This window comes from Strongylocentrotus purpuratus, unplaced genomic scaffold, assembly GCF_000002235.5.
Source record: "Strongylocentrotus purpuratus isolate Spur 01 unplaced genomic scaffold, Spur_5.0 spur5_scaffold_15, whole genome shotgun sequence".
In the NCBI taxonomy this organism is placed as follows: Eukaryota; Metazoa; Echinodermata; class Echinoidea; order Camarodonta; family Strongylocentrotidae; genus Strongylocentrotus; species Strongylocentrotus purpuratus.
This window is the reverse complement of record NW_022145600.1, coordinates 23,942,496-23,968,615: the sequence shown is the minus strand read 5'-3', so window position 1 is coordinate 23,968,615 and position 26,120 is coordinate 23,942,496. Positions and strand designations below refer to the sequence as shown.

The window sequence follows — 26,120 nt, the reverse complement described above, 5'->3', positions numbered from 1 at the left end:
CAAAAAGACTTGATAATAATGTAGTTACCAAAGTAAATGTCATCTATTAAGTTTAATCCCATAAGTTTAATCCCCCCCCCCCCCCCCCCCCCCCTGCATGAAGCCAAATTTCCTAAATATCTGAACCCACTCTACACCACTGCTAATAATTACCCAGGTCCTTTAAAAAAAAAGACTCGTCAAAAGTCTTTTTCATTTAGATCAATATATATTTGAAAACACAAAGTGCGATGGCTCAGTGGTAGAGCAGTGGTCTCGGGAGATCCCGGTTATGAAACCAGGTCGATGCGCTTGCCCCTTTGGTAAGTCATGAAAAAGTCCCTCGGAGAGGACTAAAAAGGCGTTGGTACCTTTGTTGCTTACTTACAACTGTACACATAAGTTTTAGCAGTGAGGTCTCTCTCTCTCACCCTCGGTCTCACCCTCCCTCATCTCTCTATATCTCTGTTCTTCAGACTCTCCATTTCTCACTCCTTTTCTGTACCACATCTCTTTTTCTCTATCAAGAAGTTTATCTAACTCTCAAAATTAACTTGACTTGATCCATTTCTTCTTCTTCTTCAAATGTTCCATGCATGCTTATATAGTGTAACCCATCTAGATACCTACTTCTCAGGAATGCTTGTTGCATCAAATGTAATAGGTTTTATCACTGATTGAAACATTAGATGGGTGATTTCAATGTTTCAGATGAAAAAAGAAAGAAATTTATTAAAATGATGATTCATGACGGCTTCTTTCGAAGAAGCCTGAGAAAAATGGCAGAATAAGAAAGGCATGTACTACAGTGCATCCCAGACAAACCGAAGCCGAGAATTATTGATGTTTTGTTATTTATAAATGACCAGCCATGCACAAAAAAGACAAAAGACTTAATGCATGGCTGATCGTCAATGAAACAGAGTTAAGTCTTTTATCAACTCTGTTTGTTGCTACAGCAAGCATCCAGTGAAAACGAATTAATTTAATCCAATTATGTAATTGCTAGCATTACTTTAAAACAAACAGAACTTTGTTATTCCTGGCTCGTTTTTCCTGATAGAGGTGTCATATGAAAGCTAGGGCAAGAAATTACTTTTTGGTTTCCTTTCTTCTAATTGCTTTTGATCACTCATGCATACAATATGCATCATATGAGTTACATTCAACAAAAGAGGAGGATCTAAGCTTTACAAATATGTGTCATTTATAATTGTGACTAAGTTGTAATAAAACATAGATAATCATCCTCGGTTTCATTTTTTCTGGGACGCACTGTATAATGAACAACCTGTCATTCTTGTTGTACATAAGTTTGCAATAAATTCATTCTTTGTTTCAAAATGAAACTGTTACCCTTTCCTTCTTTCATAGTTCTAGAGCACTATCATCATACTTAATGTTACGGAAGGAAAGCTGATTTAACAATTAACAATTTGAACGAGGGGAGAAAGAGAGAAATGTTGATTTCTTGTAGACAGATGTGATATATCATGGCAGAATATCATATTATTTTATTCAGAAAATATCAAATGCATGGTGAGATCATCAAACAGTAAATACTTTGATCAACAAATAACATGAATTAATAAATAAAAAGATTACATTCATAGATCACAAAATACTCAGCATTCACTGTAGATAACTGACCATTTCTAGCTACTTCACAAACAATCAATATACAAAAATACATATACAGTATATACTCAAATTCTGTGGCTATTGCCATTAATTGCACTATCCTTTGTAAAGAAACAACATTTAAAAAAGAAAGAAGTCTCAATTCAATTCTGGCTCTCACAGATTAATCTCATTTTGAAATTCATTTGCAATTCATTATGTTCTTTTGCTTTGTTTTTCATTTTGGAAAAAATAATTAAAAAGTCTCTTCACCAAAGGGAAGCCATATACCTTCTGAAAACAATGATTTTTTTTTTTTTTTAATGAATGGAAACGTTCTCTGTTGGTGACATGACAATCTTTTTGTTTTAGGTGATAGACTCAAAAAAATCTTCCAGTTAACATTTTTATAAAATGAATGAGATGCAAATTAAAGATAAAACAAAAACAAAATACTTTGTTTCTGATATGTCATATAGCAGACAACTACTTAATATTCTATATCCCATGATTTCTGCATATACATAACTGGGGCAAACATCAATGCTGCATTATTCTAATTACCGGCAGTTTTATTGAGGCAGTATTCCTGAGAAATTTTTATAATACAACGTATCCATACTGAACTCTCCAATTTTTAATGTGATAGGTAAATTGTTAATATCCTCAAAATAATATACGAGATGCATTATCAGAACAATGAGAAACATTAATTTGGAAGGAAATAAAAGAGTGTGTTGGAAAGGAATGTTTAGTGTAAGATCACATGATTCATCCGTCCGATCCCCCCTCCCCCTTTTTTTAACACCTTTAATAAAACGCAACTCATTAAGATATCTTGAGTATCCTTTTGAACATGTTTAAGCCCCAAGTAACTACTTATAGCTACTTGCGCCCTCTATATAGCAAACAATGCCTACCAGGGTAATCAGTGACCGTTGGTCCCTCATGGTCCCCTTTTTCTTATGTTAATTGAGAGCTGATTTGATGAGATAACCTATCAGTAACCATGCCGGGAGGTCTAATCCATCCTAACCAAACTAGTAGATAGGCTTTAAGTGATTATTCATCCAAAATAACAGTGAAATGCAAACATATCCTCACTTTTAACATTCCTATTTTAATAATCATAATGTTCAAGGCATTTACACATAACAAAAACATGTAGATTAGATGGCCAACAGCCTATTGTTGAAAATCTATTCCTTCATTTCAGTTTCATAGTATATATAAATTTGATGGAATTAAAGTGCATAGTTGAAGTTGTTGCCAAACCTATCCATGTATTTCTTCTGGTCAACCTTGCCCATGGCAGCAGCAACTCTCTTCACAGCTCCCCTAAAATGAGAGAGAAAATAATCAAATATTTACTGATGGTTCACATACATATACATGTATGACTAAAAATACATACTTTTAAGATTTATACTGAAATTTTTCAGAAGGTAATGAGATAAGGATGGGCACACAATTATTTCATGATTTTTCATGAGGTTTTGTTACAAAATCACACGACAGATTTTGACATAGCCTCACAAGTATTAAATTATTTTCAAACTTGGCTTTAGATGTAAAAAAACAATTTCTTCTGTAATACCATTTTATTCATAAGATTCTATATTTTGGCTTGCAACACATATATGTGCAGTTAGACATTTATTTATTTATCTATTTCTGATATTTAGACAGGGTGACTCATTATCATATAATGGTGGTCTTCGCTGAGGCCCTATTAAACATATAAAGAAAAATAGTTATAAAATAATTGAAAAATAAAAAGAAATTTGACAAGGAAGCTTACCTGTTCATGACGATCTTCTCCAGCCTATTCCTAGATGTCTTGTTGATCTTCCTTATGTCAGTCAGTCCAGGATACTTCTTGGCTTTTCCTTTTCCTTTCTTCCCACTGCCCTTCCCCTTCCCTCCTTTGCCTTTCTGGCCTGTTCTTCCAGATGATGTTGAGCCAAGGTCAAGGCCTGTAGCGCCCTCAATGTCTCTGAGAAGCTCAGGGTCTTGCCAAGCCGCAGTGTCTTTGACAAGAAAAAAAAAGTCATACAGATTCATTTACAAAAAAGAAAAAAAAATTCAGAAATCAACTCAAGAGTATTTTCAATACTCTATTTATTGCCCATAGAAATAATGTTTGGATTATATAATTTGTCAATGTAATGTTGGCCATTATGATAATTGATGGGCATGGCTCTTGAAATTTCCTAGGGATGAATTTATGGAAACTGCTTAACAATTATCCATTTTCTTTTGTTTCCTCATAAAATTGGTAAGCTTCGTAATTGAATTTTGTTCAAGTTACTTTCTGTAAGTGTAATCTTCATTAGGACATTTACCAATTTCTCTGACAATTATCAAATCTCCACACCATGTGCAATTACTTTACACTTATTACCTGTTTTGGCTTGTTCCTCGGTTTCTTTCTTTACACTCAAGCTGCCTTCTTGTGGATTACCAAGCTCGTCACGTGCAATGATTTTACCATGGAAAGGGCACTAAACAGAAAGGAGTGAAATAGGATGAATAACTGCCAACTGTAAATTATTAACTTTTTAAAAGACCATGATACTACGATCATTAACGCTATCACCACCATCATCATTATCACTATCATCATCATCATTATCATCATCACCATCATCATCATCACCACCACCACCATCATCATCTCCACCACCACCATCATCATCTTCACCATTACCATCAGTACCATCACTACAATTGTCACAAACACCATCAGCAACAGAAGTGGCATCCTCCTCCCTCCTCCTCAGTATTTTCACCATCATCATGATTTTACCATGGAAGGGGCACTAAACAGAAAGTAGAATGACATAGGCTCAATAACTGCCATCTGTAAATTATTCACTTTTTACAAGATCATTGACAATATCATCATCGTCGACATCCTCATCATCATCATCATCTCCATCATCATTATCATCAGCATCATCATCATCATCACCACCTTCATCATCAGCATCCTCATCATCATCATCATCTCCATCATCATTATCATCAGCATCATCATCATCATCACCACCTTCATCATCATCATCATCAGCATCATCATCATCATCGTCACCACCTTCATCATCATCATCATCGTCACCACCTTCATCATCATCATCATCATCATCATCATCATCAGCAGCAGCAGCAGCAGCATCATCATCAGCATCATCAGCATCATCAGCATCATCATCGTTACCACCACCACCATCATCATCATTACCGTCTCCACCTTCATCATCATCATCATCAGCATCATCATCATCATCGTCACCACCTTCATCATCATCATCATCGTCACCACCTTCATCATCATCATCATCATCATCATCATCAGCAGCAGAAGCAGCAGCATCATCATCAGCATCATCAGCATCATCATCGTTACCACCAGCACCATCAGCAAGAGCAGCAGAAGTGGCATCAACCTCCCCTCCTCCTCAATACTTTCACCATCATCATCATCATCATCATCATCATCATCATCATCAGCAGCAGCAGCAGCAGCATCATCATCAGCATCATCAGCATCATCAGCATCATCATCGTTACCACCACCACCATCATCATCATTACCGTCTCCACCTTCATCATCATCATCATCAGCATCATCATCATCATCGTCACCACCTTCATCATCATCATCATCGTCACCACCTTCATCATCATCATCATCATCATCATCATCAGCAGCAGCAGCAGCATCATCATCAGCATCATCAGCATCATCATCGTTACCACCAGCACCATCAGCAAGAGCAGCAGAAGTGGCATCAACCTCCCCTCCTCCTCAATACTTTCACCATCATCATCATCATCATCATCATCATCATCATCATCATCATCATCATCAGCAGCAGCAGCAGCAGCATCATCATCAGCATCATCATCGTTACCACCACCACCATCATCATCATTACCGTCTCTACCACTATCACAAACACCATCAGCAAGAGCAGCAGAAGTGGCATCAACCTCCCCTCCTCCTCAATACTTTCACCATCATCATCATCATCATCATCATCATCATCATCATCATCATCATCATCATCATCATCATCAGCAGCAGCAGCAGCAGCATCATCATCAGCATCATCATCGTTACCACCACCACCATCATCATCATTACCGTCTCTACCACTATCACAAACACCATCAGCAAGAGCAGCAGAAGTGGCATCAACCTCCCCTCCTCCTCAATACTTTCACCATCATCATCATCATCATCATCATCATCATCATCATCATCATCATCATCATCATCATCATCATCATCACTCACCTTTTGTCTATCCATTCTCTCACACAGTTTTCCATTACGAAGGGGTGCTCTGCATTTCCATTTGACCGCCTGGAATGACCCTGTGAAGCTCATCACTCGGGTCTTCAGGCTATCCTTGACCGACTGGACATTGATAGAATAGAAAAATATGACATTTGTTTTGATAGAATAACTTGCCCCTTTGTTATCCAGGGTAGTATCTTAAATTCCTTATCAGTATTGGTAGTGCTTTTCCTTATGGCCTTCATAATAATAATAATAATAAACTGTTCTTGTATTGCACGTATCACATTATGATTTAACATCCTTGAATGTGGATTAATATCTTGCAAAAAGAAGAGAGTGCCAAGCTGGGATTCAAACCCTCGAACCTCGGATTGAGAAGCAAGTGAATGAACCGCTATACCGCGACACCTACATACTTGATATGACCCCAGCATTGCAAGTTACCTTATATTTAAAGCCCCACTGTACTACTTGTAGCTACTTGCTCCATCTATATAGTCTATGGGAAAGGCATGTTAAACTAAAATCATGTCAAATTCAATAGGTGAAGACATATAGCGATAATGGTGAGAGTTTCAACAAAAGCTGAAAAATAAGATGTCACTTGCTTTTACTACATTAAAATCAAGGCCGTATCAGCATCTTATACCACAATGGGGTACACATATAGGATATCCAGCCCCAGCAGGAAAACAAAATGTTTGTCAGTTCAGGTGGGTGTTTCTCACACAAAGATCCTAAGTTGAACTTATCTCTAAGTTGGACAAAACAATTATGGAAAGTTGTTAGCATCCTTGAAAATATTTTGTAAAAGTTATTTTAAAAGGAATAAAATGTTGATTCAAATCATTCATATTTTCTATTATCATGGGAGATTTCATGTTTGATTTGATTTGATTTATTGGTTTCTGCATTTTTTAATTTTTTTCATCATACATTGATATGGTTTGATACAATATTTTAAGTGCATATAATTTTATATGGATAATAAACAAAATTAAACAAATATATTGAATGCATAATTAACATACATTAGATGCAGGAGGGCTACAGAAATAAGCAAAGTAGCTTGACGTGCCCGCAGCTCTCAACTTAGATACAACATAAAAATAAAAATAAAAAAGAGTGACTTGCAGAGAAGAAATACTTGAATATTTGCTCTTGAACATATTTCATTATAAGGCTACAAATGGCTCTCCATAATATTTAAGTCCAACTTAAAGTTAAATTCGACTTAGAACCTTTGTAAAGCACCCCCCAGGTAGAGTTTGACATCAAATTGAGGTTGACATCAATCAATAGAAGCTGATGTTAACAAACCTCAAGGACTATTTCTTCATCTTGTACAGCTCCAATCCAGGTCCTAGCATCTGTGTCAGGCCTTAAAACAAAACAAAGAATGTAATCTTAAGTCAGAGGAAACATTCCATCATGATAACAAATTACATTGATTAAAAGTAGAATATTATAGACAAGGATCAGAGAAAGGGCGAGTTAAAAAAGGTAATAAAGGAAGAGAGAGCTATGGATTCCCCCACCCCTTTTTATACACACTTACACTTTTAACATCAATTTGCGCTAGCAATTTAATGAACAAGATTAATAATAATATTTTGGACCTACATATACTACCCTGTAAAGTGGCAAGTCTACATGAAAGCACTTTACAAATTTACTATTACTCTGGTTGTCGAATCAGGCTAGTATGCACACATTGTGTGCACAATCTCCACTCCCTCGTGAGCATTCCAGCTACTACATTGCAGGCACTATTTTGGTGATGCACACACTGCTAATCAAACCAAAATGATATTACACACTGTAGCATCAAACTGGATACCCAGTAAACCCCTGGGTGGAGAAAGGCAATGTTGATAAAAATGCCTGGCTGCATGAGGACGTAGGGGTTGTACTGGAGAAAGAACCAATGACCTACACATCTCAAGTCATGTATTCAAACCACTCGGCTATACGACAACTTCTCATTCAATTAATTCCCCTCCCTAATTATACAATAGCGAGTTCTCGCACGGCGATGCAAGTGCTGACTACGGGGTATTTAAATGGGCTCGCCATCCTGTACTAGCTCGACTCCCGAAGCTAATACGACTGAATACCTTTCGTAGGTTTGGACGCTACGCAGAAATTTTTGCTCTGAGTGCGACCCCCGATAAGATTAGCGCTGTAGAAGGCCGCGTCGCCGGTTGCGAAAACTTGTTACTTTACCTCAGGATGACAGGAGCTTTTATGTCTTCAGGGTTCTTCCAGAAAGCCAGATCGGTTCCAAAGGACACCACCGGAGCCCTCTTCAGCATCTCCTGTCTCTTGCGCTCCTCCTCTGTGAGGATCTTGGTTTTCTTGGCTGGTATCACATGGTATCTGGCAGTGCATAGATTGTTTTAGAAATATTAGCCTTACAGCTGACATGAAATGAACAACAAATAATAATAATAATAATAATAATGATGGCTTCTTATATAGCGCACAAGTCCGTCACATTGTGACGCTCCTGGCGCTGCCCCGATTATTACCCTGGCTTTAGCAAGGCAGCCACTGCGGCGCTCTAGCATTTCAAGGAATTAATTCCTGCCAGTTACCCATTTACATCACCTGTGTAAATTGAGATTGGGTAAATAAATGAAACACAAGTCACTATAAAAACAACTGAACCTCTTTGCTTCCTTTTCCTTCTCCTCTATCTCCTCCTTCCTCCCCCTTCTTCTCGTCTACATCCTCCTTCTCTTCCTCTTCTTCTTTCTCCTCTTCCTCCTCTATCTCCTCCTCCTCCCCTTCCTCCTCCCTTTCCTCCCCTTCTCCTCTTCTACATCCTCCTTCTCTTCCTCTTCTTCTCCCTCCTCCTACTCTTCCTCCTTCTTCATATACTTAATATACTCATACCCTCTTTATCAATAAAAAACAATTGTAAATTAACAAATTAACAAGTGAGTTCATTTGTGACAATTTTTCACAAACTTGGTAGGACAGAAGGGACTGTTTTATTGATAAAGACCGGTAGTGGTAAAATTGTGGTTCAAGGGTTTTGGATGCAAAAGATTTATTTGATATATTGTTTAAATATTGCCTTCAGAGGTTTAGATGGCAATACTTCAACCTAAATTCGCAAAAAAGCAGAAACATATGCCCAAATGTTCAATGTTGAAGTGCCTTCGCGATATCTATCCAGGCAGGATCGACATGATAATTTACCAAATATATAAATTAGTAGGCGGTTTCCTGGCAAAATTGGTAATAAGAGCTTCCATTTCATTTTTTGAGAGGGGGGCGTTTCCAAAACCGGTCTATACCTTTTACTTACCCTGGTGGTAGCCGAGTTTCCTCCCGTATCTTCTTAAGCTTCTCCTTCATGGCTACAATGCTACCAGCTTGAGATGCTGGGTCTAGGATGTCATTGTCTGCATCCCTGAAAGGATGCCAATCAACGCTCGGCGTTTCTTGGCTTGGCGCCGAGGGCTTTGGACGACGATCTAAGCCTGGAAATCAAATGTATAATAATAATAATAATAATAATAATAGCTAGTTCTTATATAGCGCTTTACAGATATATATATATTATTACCCCGGTCATCGGATTCAGGCTTACCCGCGTCATTTTTACGAGCACACACTTGCTAATCTGAGCACATTAGCATTCGCATTCTACCAGGCTTTGTTAACAGCACATGTACGCTTTCGCACAGAGTCATGAAAATGTCACGCATAGCTGATCTTTGACCTTGACATCTTTGCAGAGGTCACTCACCATACTCTTCTCTGAGCTCCTCCGGGATGTCCGACTCGTACCCTTCCTTGTCTGGAACCGCATCGAAGCCATCATCATCATCCTCTTCATCGCTGTGGATGTCCTTCCCCTTGCCACCACCTCCACCCCTGGAGTCATTCACACCTGAGCAGCCGGGACTGTCTTTTCCTCTGCTGCTTCCCGAAGATTTCTTCTTGTGGGGATGAGTCCAGTTGACCTGGAGATCCTTGTACTTGTCCTGCTTGGCCTGGATCTCTCTCTTGAGGTCAATCAAGTGTTTGACCTTGTCGGATTTCCCCAACTTTGTCAGGATCTGTATAATATGTAAATAAATCAGTTTGTCACTATCTTTATGGCTTAATATTGTATGTGTCCCTCATATACACCCAAGCGCCACATTGTGTATTTTTTCCAAGATCATTCTACTAATTTCCAAATATCAGCTACTACATATCGACAAAGGGTTCCCATTCACCACTTGACTGCTATTGGCTTAAAACGCGTTCATACCCCCAGTGCTACAGCATTTTTGTATTGTACAAAAAATGGTACATACACTGTGCGCTATACACAACTAGATGGAATTCGACTGCGCGCAGTCGAAAATGATGCCTCCGTCATAGAGCAATTTTACAAACCAAAACAGAAGAAATTTTTCAAATTCAAGTTCAATTGTAATCCATTAACAGGTTCTCAGAATATCGTGATTACAAACAATTTCTCATATACATATATGACCCTTTGAACTTTGACCTCATGATCCTAATATCTACTCAGCTCATTGGCTCTGCAAGATATCCAGAGTTAAATAGTAATCCATCTGTCAGTTCTAATGAGAATGCGTTCACAAGCTATTTTTGCATACATAATGAGCCCATGACCTTGGACCTTATGAACCAAGAATCTACACAGTTCATTGGCTCTGCAAGATACATAAATGATCTAAGTTTGGCAGGAATCCATCAATCTGTTCTAATGATAACGCGATCACAAGCTGTTTTTGCATACATAATGGGCGCTGTGACCTTTGACCTTTGACCTCGTTACCCAAAATCTAATAAGTTCATCGGCTCTGCAAGTAACATACATGACCTAAGTTTGGCAGGAATCCATCAATCGGTTCTTGAGATAACGCGATCACAAGCTGTTTTTGCATACATAATGAGCCCTGTGACCTTTGACCTCGTGACCCCAAAATCTAATCAGTTCATTGGCTCTGCAAGATACATACATGACCAAAGTTTGGCAGGAATCCATCTATCGGTTCTTCAGATAACGCGATCACGAGCCGTTTTGCATACATAATGAGCCCTGTGACCTTTGACCTTTGACCTCGTGACCCCAAAATCTAATCAGTTCATCGACTCTACAAGATACATACATGACCAAAGTTTGGCAGGAATCCATCAATCGGTTCTTCAGATAACGCGATCACGAGCTGTTTTTGCATACATAATGAGCCCTGTGACCTTTGACCTTTGACCTCGTGACCCCAAAATTTAATCAGTTCATCGACTTTGCTAGATACATATATGACCAAAGTTTGGTAGGAATCCATTGATCCGTTCTTCAGATAACGTGATCACGAGAACGGGACGTACGTACAGACGTACGTACAGACGTACGGACGGACGGACGGACGGACGGACAACCCGAAAACATAATGCCTCCGGCTACTTCGTAACGGAGGCATAAAAAGGCCAGATTTTTTTTTGAAAGAGCGCCATCTACGGTTCAAGACCTGTATAACGTCATTGCAGTGCCAATTACACAGTAGGGCTAGGCATTATGCAGTGTTACGGTCTTGAAATGCAATGCCCTTCGCACGTACATGTACCTGGTATGCACAGGCATGTGAGAGCGAGAGCACTTACATGTACGTGGTGAGCAGTCAAGTGGTTAAGCCATTTAAAATCAGATATTACGTAACTCCTTTATAATGCACTGTGCAGCCCTTAATTGGTACCTATTGTTTTCAAATTCAAACCTTGTACCTTCTGAGTCACATTCCGGAGACTTATCCACTGGTCGCAAAACCTCTACAATCTGTTGTAATATTGCAAGCTACCCTACTAAATGCCTGTTAATATGTCTATTGGAATAAGAGATTTCAGTAGTAAACGGCTGTAAATATAAGTGAGTCATTAAAATTGTTGATTTTCCATCGGTCATTGAACATCTTTGCGCATACCTCTGTCCAGCTGTTGAGCTTGGTCAGGTACCTGGTGGTCAAGAGACGTTGCTGATCCTCAAGAATCTGTAAGACATCAGTATTGTCTTCGTCTTCCTTAATGTTCACTCCTTCTGTAATCAGAAATGTATATAAATCTTAAATTTACACATTTGCCTCGTACTGTCATGCATATTATGCATGAATATCAATACTCCTCACACGCCTACAGAAAAGTGAGATTTATTTATTTTTTATTTTTTGTGTTCGGACAGAATAATTTTAATAATCTTTGCAATTTGCATCGTCATCCAATTCCCACTAAGTCTTGCGATTTTTCAGAATAAGCGCTACTGTTTGCCGGGCGCTGTGTGTGTGAATGGTATTGAGAATCAAAAATCCAAGCGCGCATACATCGTCGAGATTCATGCATGCGCAGTTAGGATGTTCTTGCCATCGAGCGAGAATCCTCCGTGTGTGAATGGTTGCCCCCCAAAAATCAATCTTTGCATCGCAATCCAGTTCGCACTAAATTGACATGCGTGGAAGGTTACTCACGATACAAAACAAAAAATTGATCTTTGCATCGCGATCCAAATCGCACTAATTGTTATGTGAGAACAGGACTAGTGTCACATGGTACCCTTGACAGAAATGTGCTCATCGGCAGGAGGCCTATGTCAAGAACGTTTCATTATATGATTTTCGATGGACTTATTAATTGTACAGATTCTTTTTACGACAGATATAATATGCTACGTGTGAATGAGTTAAACTGCGGTACACTACATCTGATAGTGAAATGTACTTCCAAAAAATTAAAAAATCAAATCAAAAGTTTAAACGGTCTAGATTACAACAGATCTCATTAAGAGAGGCAATATTCAGGTGAAGTAGAATACCGCTTACCAGTACCCAAATCGATGTTGATATTGATGCTTGTCCATGATGGAAGCCCATGCTGCTGAAGAAGGCTTCTCCTTTCCTCCCCAACGATATCCTCCATCTCGTTGCTATCGCTGTCATCCTCTCCCTCATCACTCTCACTAGTTCCATCTGCCTTCGAAGCGCCCTTTCTTCTTTCCTCTTCAGATTTTTTTCCATCAACTTTCAGATTGCTACCGCATTCCACATCTTCTTCCCCTTCCTTAGTTCTTCTATGATCCCTCTTAATCTCTCCTGATACACAAGATGGTTGACCTCCTTCCAAAGTGTCATCCTCCTCATCCCCTATGTCAAATATACTTTTCCCTGAAGATAACACTGAAGAATTTTCCCCTGAGCTTCTTTCTGAATCATGCTTGAAATTTTGGGAGGTCTTTGAATTATGTGACAATCCATCTTTAGTCCTATCAGCATCTTTTTCTGCCTCTGATTGTGGTCTCTTATTCACCAATTTCCTTTCTTCGTGCTTTTGTTGAGGTAATGGCTTTGGTGTCTTCTTGCTTTGGAATTGAGTGGAGCTTGTTGCCATGGAGACATCATCATCGAGGTCATCGAAGGTCATTTTTGGTAGGAGGAGCTGGAAGCAGTTTTCACATTGTGTCAAACTTTCCTGAATCTCTGGGATGATTTCTTTGATACAAAAGCAAAAATATGAAAATATGAAAAATAAGATACATGCAACATAATTTGTTTGTAGCCACTGTATTAGTAGAACAGGGGGGCGTTTCACATAACTTGTCATCAGTGACAAATGACAGTTTTGTTATAAGCTACTGAAATCCTTGTTCCTGATTGGTTATCAGTAGATTTGTCACTGATTTGTGTAATTTTTCATTGAAAAAAGGCTTTGTGAAACGCCCCTCAGGTAAAGACAAACAGATGCAGGAGAATATGTGTATCAAGATTCATCAGACTGTTACCTGAGTGCCTGTGAGACAGAAAGATAGATCTGGTATAGACCAATTCATCTCTCTGTGTCCCATTGTTTTATATAGCACATGTATGTGTTCTACAAAAGGTATTTATCGATATTTCTATACTCACTTCCAACATATGAATGTGCTTCTTCAATTCAATTCAATTTGTTTTATTAAACCATTTAAAATCACAAACAGTATACAAATCATGCGTGTGTGAACATTATTGATACAGTGTAAATGGTCAGGGTGCCCCTAAAAGCCAAGGCTTGATTAATGGGCCCCTAATACATAAAGAAATAAACATAGCATAAACATGAGATACAAACAAACTTAGTTATAAAAAAAACATTAAGCACTAAACATACAGGTAAAAGGAAAAAGGAAGAGGTGAATAAGAAAACGTACAGCTACATCTATAGTCATCTTCATAAAGCATGAAGCAAGAGAAAATCTACTTTAGACAGGAGAAGGTCTGATGGCATATATATTTGAAAAGTAAAGCTTGCTAACCATCCATTTCTTTTGTGACTTTATTTAGCTTTTGTGCTTGAGCCTGCTCAAGGCGACGTTGCCTCTCTTCTGCTCTCCGTCTCTCGGCATCGGATCTTGCTTGGATATTCACAAAGTCGACCTGCCAAGATAAAAGATCAATATTACCTTGAAAATGATCACAAGTGCACAATAAGCTAGAGGATGCAGAATGGTTCAGTGACAGCGTAGTGCTCTTTTAATCAAGAGGTCCCAGCCTCGAAATCAAGTCGATGCACTTGCACCCTTCGGTAAGGCATTACTCCTGAACTATCTACCACAGTCCCTCAGTCCCTCTGATACAGTAATACTTAAAGCTGAACCTCCACTGGTTGCTTATTACAAAAGAGTAGAAGTATTTATTTTTCTTAATGGTCAGGCTACTTTATGTATCATTCAATGAATGTTTGAACCTATAGGGAATAAAATATAGCCATTAATACATTGTACATTCAAGTCAAATTACAATTAATATGTTCTTACAGTTCTTGGGCTTGCCAAACTTGTTATCTAACACTCCTGCGTGACCCTGAGTGCATGCTCCTACCTTTGAATGGTTTGAACCCACGAGGCGCAGCCGAGTTGGTTTTAGACCAAATTCAAAGGTACCGCATGCACACAATTCCACTGACCCACGAATTAAACCTGTGCATATCCCTTTTATAAGATGGGGCCCCAAAAATTGTCAAAAATACAACATTTTGTTTTTTTACAGATTTTTTTTTACCGGACACATGATTTTTTTACCGGACGCATGATTTTTTTTTCTTAGCGTCTCAAAAAAAAAAAAAATTTGCAAAACTATTTTTGAGGAAAAGCATTATACTGAATTAAATAAAGAATAATAGCTTTATATTGGATCATACTAATACTGATACGGGCTAAAGACAATGTGGTATTTGTATAGAGGTATTTCAAAATGACATTCTGATAATCAACATTTGTTCTGGTATCATATGTATATACGCATAATACAACTGATCTTTATGATTTCTTAACGTGACATAGCTTCTTCTCCCCCTGCAAACAAAAATGAAAACAAGGTTATTTAATAAAAGAATCATGCGACAAATAATCATTGTGATTCAAATTGATGCAAGGATTTTTTTTTAATAAGCAATGCTTTTCACCAGAATCTTCTTTGTAAAAACGACTTTTACAAATCTCAGCCATGCAGATCTGCTGCTGTGTTGTAAGATCACTTTCAGATTAGGAGAAGTGTATTCTTTAATGAGTATTTTACATTGAATGGAACGTCTCAACTCAGTAAGCATGGCTGAGATTTGTAAAAGTTGTTTTTACAAAGAAGATTTGGGTGAATAGCAGTGCTTATTCAAACAAATATTCGCATCAATTTGAATCACAATCATTATTTGTCGCTTAATCCCTTTTAATGACCTTGTTTTCTTTCTCGTTTGCAAGGGGAGAAGAAGATATGTCACGTTAAAGACATCATAAAGATCAGTGTTGCATGCATATATATTATATACACAGGCCAGTAACAGCTACATGTATGTAGCTTGTAAATTTGTAAGAGGGAAAATGCTGATTGAAATGATAATGATGACAATAATTGAGGAGTATCATAGGTACCAATTCAATGCATATTTGTATAAAAAAGAGCCCCCGTCAGTACTAAAAGAGCCCCCGTGAGAAGGCTCACAGGGGCTCTTTTTTTTTGGGGGGGGGGGGAAGAGCCCACGTGGACAAAAAATTAATTTGAGCCCTGCCTGTCCCAGACCCAGCTTCTTGTATTCCAAACTTGTTAAACCACTCCTGAATGGCCCTGGGAGCATGCTCCTTCAGGAGTATAGCAGCAGGTTTGGGAGGAGGCAGAGGGAGAATATGGGAGATCCCATCAAGTCAAATCAGCACATACCTTCTTACAGTATGTATGCCTTTCCAAACTTGTTAAACCACTCCTGAATGGCCCTGGGAGCATGCTCCTTCAGAAGTATAGCAGCAGATTTGGGAGGAGGTAAGGGATATCCAACTCAAATCTTGTCAAGTCAAGTTAAATCATGTCAAATCAAATCAGTACATACCTTCTTACAGTTCTTGAGGTACGTGTATCCCAGACCCAGCTTCTTGTATGCCTTTCCAAACTTGTTAAACCACTCCTGCATGGCCCTGAGAGCATGCTCCTTCAGAAGTATAGCAGCAGGTTTGGGAGGAGGTAGAGGGACATCCACACTGGTCCCTATGGTCAGCTCCATGTAATCCTGCATGTCAGCCACCAGGAGCTCTCGAAACCGATGGGATCGACCAAAGAGCTCATTAATGACCTAAGAGCGTTTGAAATTAGAGAAATTATATAAGTATTACTTTTGTGAATGTTTTATATGATCTGCTCTGGGGTTCAGAAAATACTTTTGTGGACAAGTTCCTATGCAAAATCACTGATAGAAAAACTAAAATAAATACCAATGACAGAAAATATGTGGTCAAAATATGTCTATATCCTTAACTTAATATTGACTATTAAGGAACTGACCAAAAGTGTACATTTCTCTGATCTGTTTGTAATCAGATAATAAATTGGGTTGTGGGACCAAAAAGGAATGAAAATGACATAGACTGAAGAAAAAAAGAAAAAGACTGGCAAACCTGAAACGCAGACAGTCTGATCTCTGAATGCTCTTCCTCAAGCTGGTTCATGATGAGATGGAAGCAGTGCTCGACGTAGGCATCAGATACCCTGGAACATCAATCGGAATACAGAGAATAAAAGTGCATATCTATTTTTTAAAAATCAACTTCTGTGAATCACATTTGGTGTTGCTTTTAAAATGTAATGATTGTAATTTACTTACATGTATGTCTTCCATGGAAACAAAAACTTCACAAAGCATGTATTTGTTCTCTGGTTTGGAAATAAATAAAGCAACTATCTACAGTCTAGACACTGTATGATACAATAATAACAGTTACAATTTTGGGTAGTATTTCTTATATATGGGTCAGATTCAACAGAAAGGTATTAAAGCAGGGCTCAAATTAATTTTTTGTCCACGGGGGCTCTTCCATCCAAAAAAAGAGCCCCCATGAGAAGGCTCACTGGGGCTCTTTTAGTACTGACAGGGGCTCTTTTTTATACAAATATGCATTGAATTGGTTTCATGATACTCCTCAATTATTTGCTATTTCATCATTATCATTTCAATTAGCATTTTCCCTCTTACAAATTTACAAGCTACATACATGTAGCTGTTACTGGCCTGTGTGTATAATATATACACATATAACACTGATCTTTATGATGTCTTTAATGTGACATATCTTCTTCTCCCCTTGCAAACGAGAAAGAAAACAAGGTCATTAAAAGGGATTAAGCGACAAATAATGATTGTGATTCAAATTGATGCGAATATTTGTTTGAATAAGCACTGCTATTCACCCAAATCTTCTTTGTAAAAACAACTTTTACAAATCTCAGCCATGCTTACTGAGTTGAGACGTTCCATTCAATGTAAAATACTCATTAAAGAATACACTTCTCCTAATCTGAAAGTGATCTTACAACACAGCAGCAGATCTGCATGGCTGAGATTTGTAAAAGTCGTTTTTACAAAGAAGATTCTGGTGAAAAGCATTGCTTATTAAAAAAAAAATCCTTGCATCAATTTGAATCACAATGATTATTTGTCGCATGATTCTTTTATTAAATAACCTTGTTTTCTTTTTCGTTTGCAGGGGGAGGAGAAGCTATGTCACGTTAAGAAATCATAAAGATCAGTTGTATTATGCGTATATACATATGACACCAGAACAAATGTTAATTATCAGAATGTCACAAATACCACATTGTCTTTAGCCCGTATCAGTATTAGTATGATCCAATATAAAGCTATTATTCTTTATTTAATTCAGTATAATGCTTTTCCACAAAAATAGTTTTGTTATTTTTTAGGGTTGAGACGCTAAGAAATGGTTTCAAATGTACATTACACGAACCCTGAACCATTGCAAAATGATGGTGGTTCTCTCTCTCTCTCTCTCTCTCTCTCTCTTTATTTTAATCATGCATTATCAACTACTTAAAAAGCAGCAACCAAAAACTTAGGGTTAGCTGAGATAGGTGAAAGTAAGAGTTAAAAAGAAAGTCATGCTAAAACGGCGCTTCACTTCCCCCCCCCCCCTGAAAAAAATAAAATAGATTAGTAGTCCTCCTCTCCAGCATCCCCCCTCGCTTTAATATCACATTTTCACTTGGCAGGAGGGGGTTAAACCCCCCCCCCCCCATAGATCTGCCCATGTTACCATATCATTCCACGACATCTTGGTCTTCCTCTTCTTCTCAATAAGGACTTTTAGATTTGCGTGGACGTGGACGTGTTACGTCCTTTTAAGGCACTGGCAGTCACATGTGACGTCCTTTTAAGCACTGGCACTGCCTTAAAAGGAGGTCACACGTTGCAGTCCACGTTCTCATCGTGCAAATCTAAATGTCCCTAATATTGATTTACTGGTCGAAGTTCATTATTTGCTGGTCATTTGAAATCACCAGATTTCAGCGGTTAACGCTTTCACAACGAAAAACGTCTCCATGACCATGTTTCTGCCCTTGCGCGATCGCCTCCAGTTCCAGCAGACATGGCGTGGCAGCGTGCACACGTACCGTTACTAACGGCGCAGTAGGCCTATAACCACTGCTGACGGCGACACTGCACTGCGAGCTGAATCGGTAATAATAGGCCTACTCATAAAACGAGAAATCTTGCACGCTAATTTAAGTTGCATTTCATTGGTGTAAGGTTTGAAAATTGAAACTCAATATTGTGTTAAAGTTATAACAGAAAAGATAATCTTTATTTTATAATTCCACGGGGGCGATTTTTAATTTGGCAATCGCCCCTGTGAGCAACCTGACGGGGGCGATTATGTATTATTACACGGGGGCGAATCGCCCACCGGCCCCGTGTATTTTGAGCGCTGTATTAAAGGTACATGTATTACAAAGTTTTGGTATGGGGTCATGAATTTGGTTCAAATGAACATATTGGAAGCACATGCGATTTTACAATATTCAATGATCGTTGTCACTGTTAAAATCGAGTCTAAAGTGATGGAATTGTAAATAATAAACTCTTTATGTTGTATAGCGCCCTCTCAGGACTGATATTACTTTAGCTTTAAAACAATGCTTCTTGACTTCAATCGACCGATTTGCTATTCCTGTTTGGAAATTATATATCAGAACTGCATATCCTGAGATTTTCATGGTCGCAGCTTCCACGGAATGGCATTAGGCGCTATTTGAAATATTTGAAATTTACCGGGGGCACTGGTAAATTTTCATTATTCAATATGCCCGAAAGCAGAAGTGTTTTAGGGGCTAAATTGTTAAGTGCTTATAATACATCCACAGGGGAATCCAAATATATCAACAATTTATCAAAACTTTGCAATTTGAACACAAATTCAATATTCAATATTCAACATAGAGATTCTTTGATTAACTCAGCTTTGTTGTTGAACATACTTGCATATTTTCTTCAGCTGTTTCATTGTGTCCTGGTCCAAGGCAGGTTGACCAGATGTGGTTAGGCTCTCCACCAGGCTAGCCATTTGCATGAGAACTTCATGGTCTAGGGAACCACCTTCACCAGCCATCTTCTCCTTGCCACTTGGCTGGATCAAAGGACTGGGTACAGGAGTCTAGTATAGAAGAAAGTATCAAAGTGCCAAAGAGCGATACCAACACTAAACCTTGACATAAACGTGCTGAAGAGGTGGATTCCTATGCAAGTTTGAAAATTAGCACTGGACTTTACTGTAAATTGATAAGTGCTTTGTCCACACACTATTTCTGCACTTCATCATTCATGGCACTCCTTGCAGTTACTTGCCTCACCTACCATCCTAGTATAGCTTCCTGAGTGAGCTGCCAAAGGGATTACTCCATCAAGTATTAAGTACATGGAGGTACACTGTACATGTACCTATTCAAAAAAGAAAATGCTGAGTAGGGTCTAGTGGCATTGCAATTCAGACCATTTCTAGTGACACATTAAATCCAGCATTTTCAACGGGCTCATGAAACTGTTCTCTATTTCATTTTCATGCTCAAACTGCACCTATGATAGTACATCAGTTCACATTTATGTAATAAGGCTCTACGACATGGAAATAGTATTCAACATGGTATTGGTATTATGGTAATTAGTCATTTGGCTGGCAGTAGAGGGTGTGTGAGATAGAGCAACGTCGATCTGGCGCTGCTCAGTGGCTGCCGGGCTCACGATCAATTGGGCAAAAAGAATTTCCGTTTCGGTTTAATAAAATTTGGAGTGAACTAGACCTAGAGTCTATTAGGCTATTATTATTATTATTATTAGTAGTAGCGTCATTAGCATTAAAATATGTGCATAGATCTATTTGAATCCAATTTTAATGACCTTCGCCTCGTCCTCGGCCAGCGGCAGGACAAAAGTTTTTTTGGGGTATCACTCCGATCTGCACAATGAATGAGACCAAAGGCAATAGTGTCAGTTTTCCATTTCCCATTAGAATCTAGTACTAGACCTAGTCTAGTAGTAGGTCTATTCATAACACATAAGACTTTAAAATTAAAGCCCTCAAACACAAACATAAAATGTACAAATGACATTATGCTTGTTATGATACTAAACAAATAAATAGACTAGTTGTAACATCTTAAAGACAGACAAGATGAAGAGGGAGTTTCTCATTTTCAGCATTTTTGAGACAGATTTTGAACAAACATTAATTAGATCTAGTCTAGACCCTAGGTCTAGATCTAGACTCTAACTTAGAGGCTAGCCTAGGTTAAAAAACACATCAATTCTTTATATATATATATAGAGTATATATAGGTCTATATATTATATAGTCTAATGAAAACATAATGATATATGCCTAAAGCTAGCTACGAGTTCTTTTAAACAGAGAGAAGAGAAAGAAAGCGATATTTAACAAACTTGTAAACAGCAACTGAGCAAGGTACTGACGCAGATATTAACACATGGGACTACATTCGCCTTTTTGATTCGGTATTGACGCTTTTAAAATGACACCAAAAATAGCACACAAAGGGGAAATCACAAATCATATGCCCCCCTGGATAGGAAAACGTTACTGAATGTTCAAATATGTTGATTTTACTTGACGGCACAGAGAATCTGAAAAATAACACACACTTACTCTTCCAGTCTCCGGATTAAATTCGCACTCCAGCAAAGCATAGACAGTCAATACTAACATAATGCGTATTGACCTTTAGCACTGCACTACGTGTTAATAGGCAGCAGTTGAATACATGAATAGTCAATACACTGATAATACATAAATGCACACAATTATTCCGATGTGGTTGATCGGCAAGTCTGCGGTGGACTCACAATTTGAATTTTTAAATTTTTTTTTAACATCGAAAAGTTGAAAAAAATTGTATTTTACTGTTATGTAGGTGTCATCAATTGTCACTTAAGTACCGATTTTTAGTGAAATTTGTTGAGTTTTGTACAGTAGTGTTTGAAATGTTGAGAATCAATAGCACAGCTTTTAATACACAGCCAGGACAGTAATGCACCTATGTGTGACTAATTCGTAGGATGTAGGATTGCAATATAGATTTGCAATGACATACAATCAGAGCTAGAGGCGTACGCAGGATTTTTTTTCAAGGGGGGGGGGGGGTTAACATTTTTAAATCGGACCGAAAATTTCGCAACGATCAGCCAACCGCTGAATAAGAGGGGGGGGGGGGGGGGGGGGTGAGTAAGAGGACTTTTTTTTTGTCCCGAAATTTGAAGATTTGACTGATCGATATTTCGTTTTGTATGGGGGGGGGGTGGGTAAGGTTACCTTTTTTTAGGTCACCCATTAGCATTATTTTTTGTTTTATTAAGAAGAAAAAAAGGAGGGGGGGGGGGGAGTTTCCTCCAAAACACACACATTGAAACAAATGTAGGGGGTACCCCCCGCCCTGCGTACGCACCTGCATACAGTATCGAGTAGCAGTGTTATCGTCACAGTCACAGTCATCACAATCACCATCTTTATTGATAAGCATCTTTATCATTCTTTTGCAAAATTAAAGAGGAAGTAGTCTGTATTTATCGAAAGACTTTCGTTTAATCATCATCACCAGGTCCTGCAACTTTTCAAATGTATACCATGAATATCAAAGCGTTTTTTCCTAATCATTCTGATTGTACCAAGGATTGAGCTATATACCTCCTGAAGATCGTCATGATCGTAAATCCTAATATTTTGGGAAGATGTTGTTAGTGAGAGTAGGTACAGTATCCGATGTTTACACTTAGTTAATTTGTACAAGTCAAGCTAACAATGTGTATGATTTCCTTTCACATATAAACAGTTTAAAAATTGTAATTCGCTATACTTCCTGTAACTCGAGAAACTTTTCGTTTAAATGCAGATTTCCATAATCCTTATGCAATAATCTCAGTCTCACAATGATCTCTTCACAAAGATGGCGGTTCCAAACCCTGGATTTTTTTCGCATGAGAAGGAGAATAAGAAGGGTTTTCCATGGTTTAGGAATGCAAATTTAAGGTTCTACATGCATTACATGTTTGTTGTTGCTATTTCGATAGTATTAGCAATTAACTTGATCATTATTCTGCAAATTAAACGGGATTTATTCTGTATTTCTCGAAAGGCTTTTGACTGTTTAACCATCACCAAATGTTGCATATTTTCATTAATATCCAAATGTTTTTCTAATCATTCTGGATGTTCCCAGAAGCTACCTTCTGAAGATCGTCAGGGTCGTAGCTCCTAAGATTACATTTTGGGAAGAAAGTTGGTAGTGAAAGTATAAATACATTTCTTGACCATTCCTTTATATCTGATGTTTGAACTTAGCTAATATTTACAAGTCAAGCTAAAGTTAGCAATGTCTGTGAATAGACACCACACAACAAGAACAACAGGAAAACTTCAATCTTAACTTTGATATTTCACACTGTAGTGGGGGCTGTTAGGGCTAAATAGGGTTTGTTTGGTGCAGATTCTTCTAAAAGCACCAAATTTGGCCCAGAGGTAGATTATACCATACTTTTACGATTTCTGCCGGACGCCAAGAAGGGCACCCTCTGGCTCTGGGTATGCCATATTGGGCAAATCCAAAATGGCCACCATCTGAGTTAAAGGTCAAGCGTAGTTCCAAAAGAAAAAGCGATTGTAGGGGTTTTTGGGGTCAGATAATCTGATTATGATGTTCTTTCGTCGATTTGAGGTTTCCTTGGGGCTGCCATACTGGTCAAATTGGTCAAATCCAAAATGGCCGCCATCTGATAGTTACAGGTCAAGTGTAGTTACGAAAGGAAATGGGCTAGTATGATAAAAGTTTATATATTTATGGGGTTTTCGGGGTCAGAGAATCTGATTATGATGTTCTTTCATCGATTTGAGATCTCCTCGAGTCATACTGGTAATATTGGTCAAATCCAGAATAGCCGCCATCTGGCAGGTCAAGTCACGAAGGAAACGGGCTAGTATAATAACAGTTTATATATTTATGGGTTTTTTGGGGTCAGTGAAACTGATCATGATGTTCTGTCATCGATTTGAGGTCTCAGTTGGGGCTGCCATATATACTGGTCATATTGGTCAAATCCAAAATGGCCGCCATCTGATAGTTACAGGTCAATAGTAGTTCCAAAAGGAAAAGGGCTAGTGTGATAAAAGTTTATATAGTAAGGGGGTTTTCGGGGTCAGCGAATCTGATTATGATGTTGCTTGTATCAATTACAGGTCTCCTTGGGGTTGTCATGCTGGCCATATTGGCCTAATAAAAAAATGGCCGCCATCCGAGTTAAAGGTCAAGCGTAGTTCCAAAAGGAAAAAGACCAGTATGATAAAAGTTGATAAATTCATGGGGTTTCCGGGGTCGGATAATCTGATTATGATGTTTTTTATCAATTTTATGTCACCATCCTGTCCAAAGGCTACAATGAAGTCCATTTCCTGGTTGAAGAAGATGATGGAAGATGCGCCAAATTCACACTTGAGTGGGCCTGCGCCCGTATATGGTTCATCAATATGCAAACTTTTCTCTGTGAAATGCATAATAAATTCGTTTTCGAGGGTTGCCAAGGAAAATAGATAAACAGTAGAAACAGACCATGGATAAAGAAATAAACAGCTTGTTCGATTTGTTTTGAAGCATTATGTTCAAAGACCCGGACATATAAATAACGTCTATAATCACTCTCAGATAGGAGATAATACCAATACGAAATGCATTAAGCAACATTTAGACATAAAGGTCGAATCTCAACTTTATTTTTCTCATTCTTCTTTACATTTCGAAGTGTTGCATGGGATCTTAATCCTGTTTTTTCTACATACCGGTACATCAATGCCCACATTTAAGCATACTTTGAATCTGGTCACGCTCCGAAAAGTTCGTGGCCTAGCATTTTGCTTCTGTTGATGATCAAATTAAGAAAGCACCCTTTATAGATCAGGGAGAGTGTGATAAAAGCACAAAGTAGGAGCAGTGCAATTTAAATATCAAGGGATGGATTAGAGTTTATTTCTAAAATGAAATGAAAGGGCTAATTTATTTCAAGAGTCCTTTCACTTCATTTAAGAAATAACCTCTCTTTATATCTTAGAGACACTTTCTCTTGAAAGTCAAATAAACTCGAGAGCATCCTGGGGCTCTGCCCCGGAACCCCCGGCAGGGGCTCTTCCAGGTCCCTTAATCTGTGCCATATTGTACGGATCCATTAGAAAGCAAAATAAGCCCAATAAATAGTTTGTATATAGTATATACAAGGAAAATAAATGAACAGAAGAAACAGACCATGAATAAAGAAATAAACAGCTTGGTCGATTTGTTTTGAAGCATTATCTTTAAAAACCGGACAGCTTAAACTTTATTATCCTTAAAAACAATCTCTTTTACATTGTTATGTAACTAGTCAAGTTTGGTCCCATTTAAAACTCTATTACATTAAATTAATCATTAAGAATCATTAAAAATAATCATTGATTAACAAAGAAGTATTTTGGTATTTGCACTAACCTAGACAATTTTGATTGAATTTTGAAACGCTACTCTTACGACTGCTCATATTATCGCTTATTTAGGAACGCTAAAAACAAAAGTACCATATTTATAGCTCTTACAAAATCGCAGAATTCGAAGAGAAACTTAATGTCTACGTTATCAATTAACATACCATTACAATCAATTTCGGCGATTGCACTCTCTTTTTAAGATATTGGCACACAAAATGCTGGACTTAGCTCATGCTGCAATCATAATTATAAACCTTTAGTTCAGTCAGGAATCACATGACGTGAACAAGAGTGTTCGACAGGCCCGCCCGCCCGCCCCCCCCCCCCACCCACTGGCAATAATAATAATAATAATAATAATAATAATAATAATAATAATAATAATAATAATAATTTTTTTTTTTTTTTTTTTGTTGCTTATCCACCGGCGGCTGAGTCGCCGCTAAATATTTTCTCACGAATTAGCCCCCCCCCCCTCTTGCCGCCGGCTGGATCCGCCACTGTGTAAGTCCGACAGATGATCGCCCAATCACGCCATTTCTTCCTTATATAGACTTAGAGCAGGCCTTCTCAACTAGTTTATTAGAAGTGCCAAAACGTAAAGAATTTGTAGTTGAAGTGCCACCCTGTATGTTTGACTGTGCTGGGAGGGAGCGTAGCTACCGAGCCGAAAACGGATGGGGTCGAGGGGCTAAGCCCCAACGGGGGGTAGCAGGGGGCGGAGCCCTCTGAAGCTGGTGGATTTTAGGGCTTTCGATCTAAAGGCCCAAATGGGGCATTTTTAACACCATTTCATTCCACAATATAATCAATCCTAATTTCATATTGTACAATTCCTGGGTACAATTACACTGGAGGTAAATTTATATG

The 26,120-nt window shown here is 38.2% G+C and overlaps 1 protein-coding gene across 1 annotated transcript; it reads right to left on the bottom strand.

Moving 5' to 3' along the window:
• Nucleotides 1-1,855: 1,855 nt before the first annotated feature.
• LOC582379 (UV-stimulated scaffold protein A) lies at nucleotides 1,856-21,462 on the bottom strand. The gene is made up of 15 exons (XM_030985865.1): nucleotides 21,396-21,462; nucleotides 19,714-19,889; nucleotides 16,839-16,929; nucleotides 16,277-16,516; nucleotides 14,214-14,334; nucleotides 12,748-13,413; nucleotides 11,860-11,972; nucleotides 9,669-9,981; nucleotides 9,225-9,399; nucleotides 8,135-8,287; nucleotides 7,229-7,289; nucleotides 5,903-6,025; nucleotides 4,004-4,103; nucleotides 3,401-3,629; nucleotides 1,856-2,937 (listed from the first exon to the last, which is right to left on the bottom strand). Exons 1-15 carry the CDS (start codon nucleotides 21,453-21,455, stop codon nucleotides 2,844-2,846), a joined length of 2,715 nt encoding a protein of 904 aa, XP_030841725.1. The 5' UTR covers nucleotides 21,456-21,462; the 3' UTR covers nucleotides 1,856-2,843.
• Nucleotides 21,463-26,120: the final 4,658 nt, after the last annotated feature.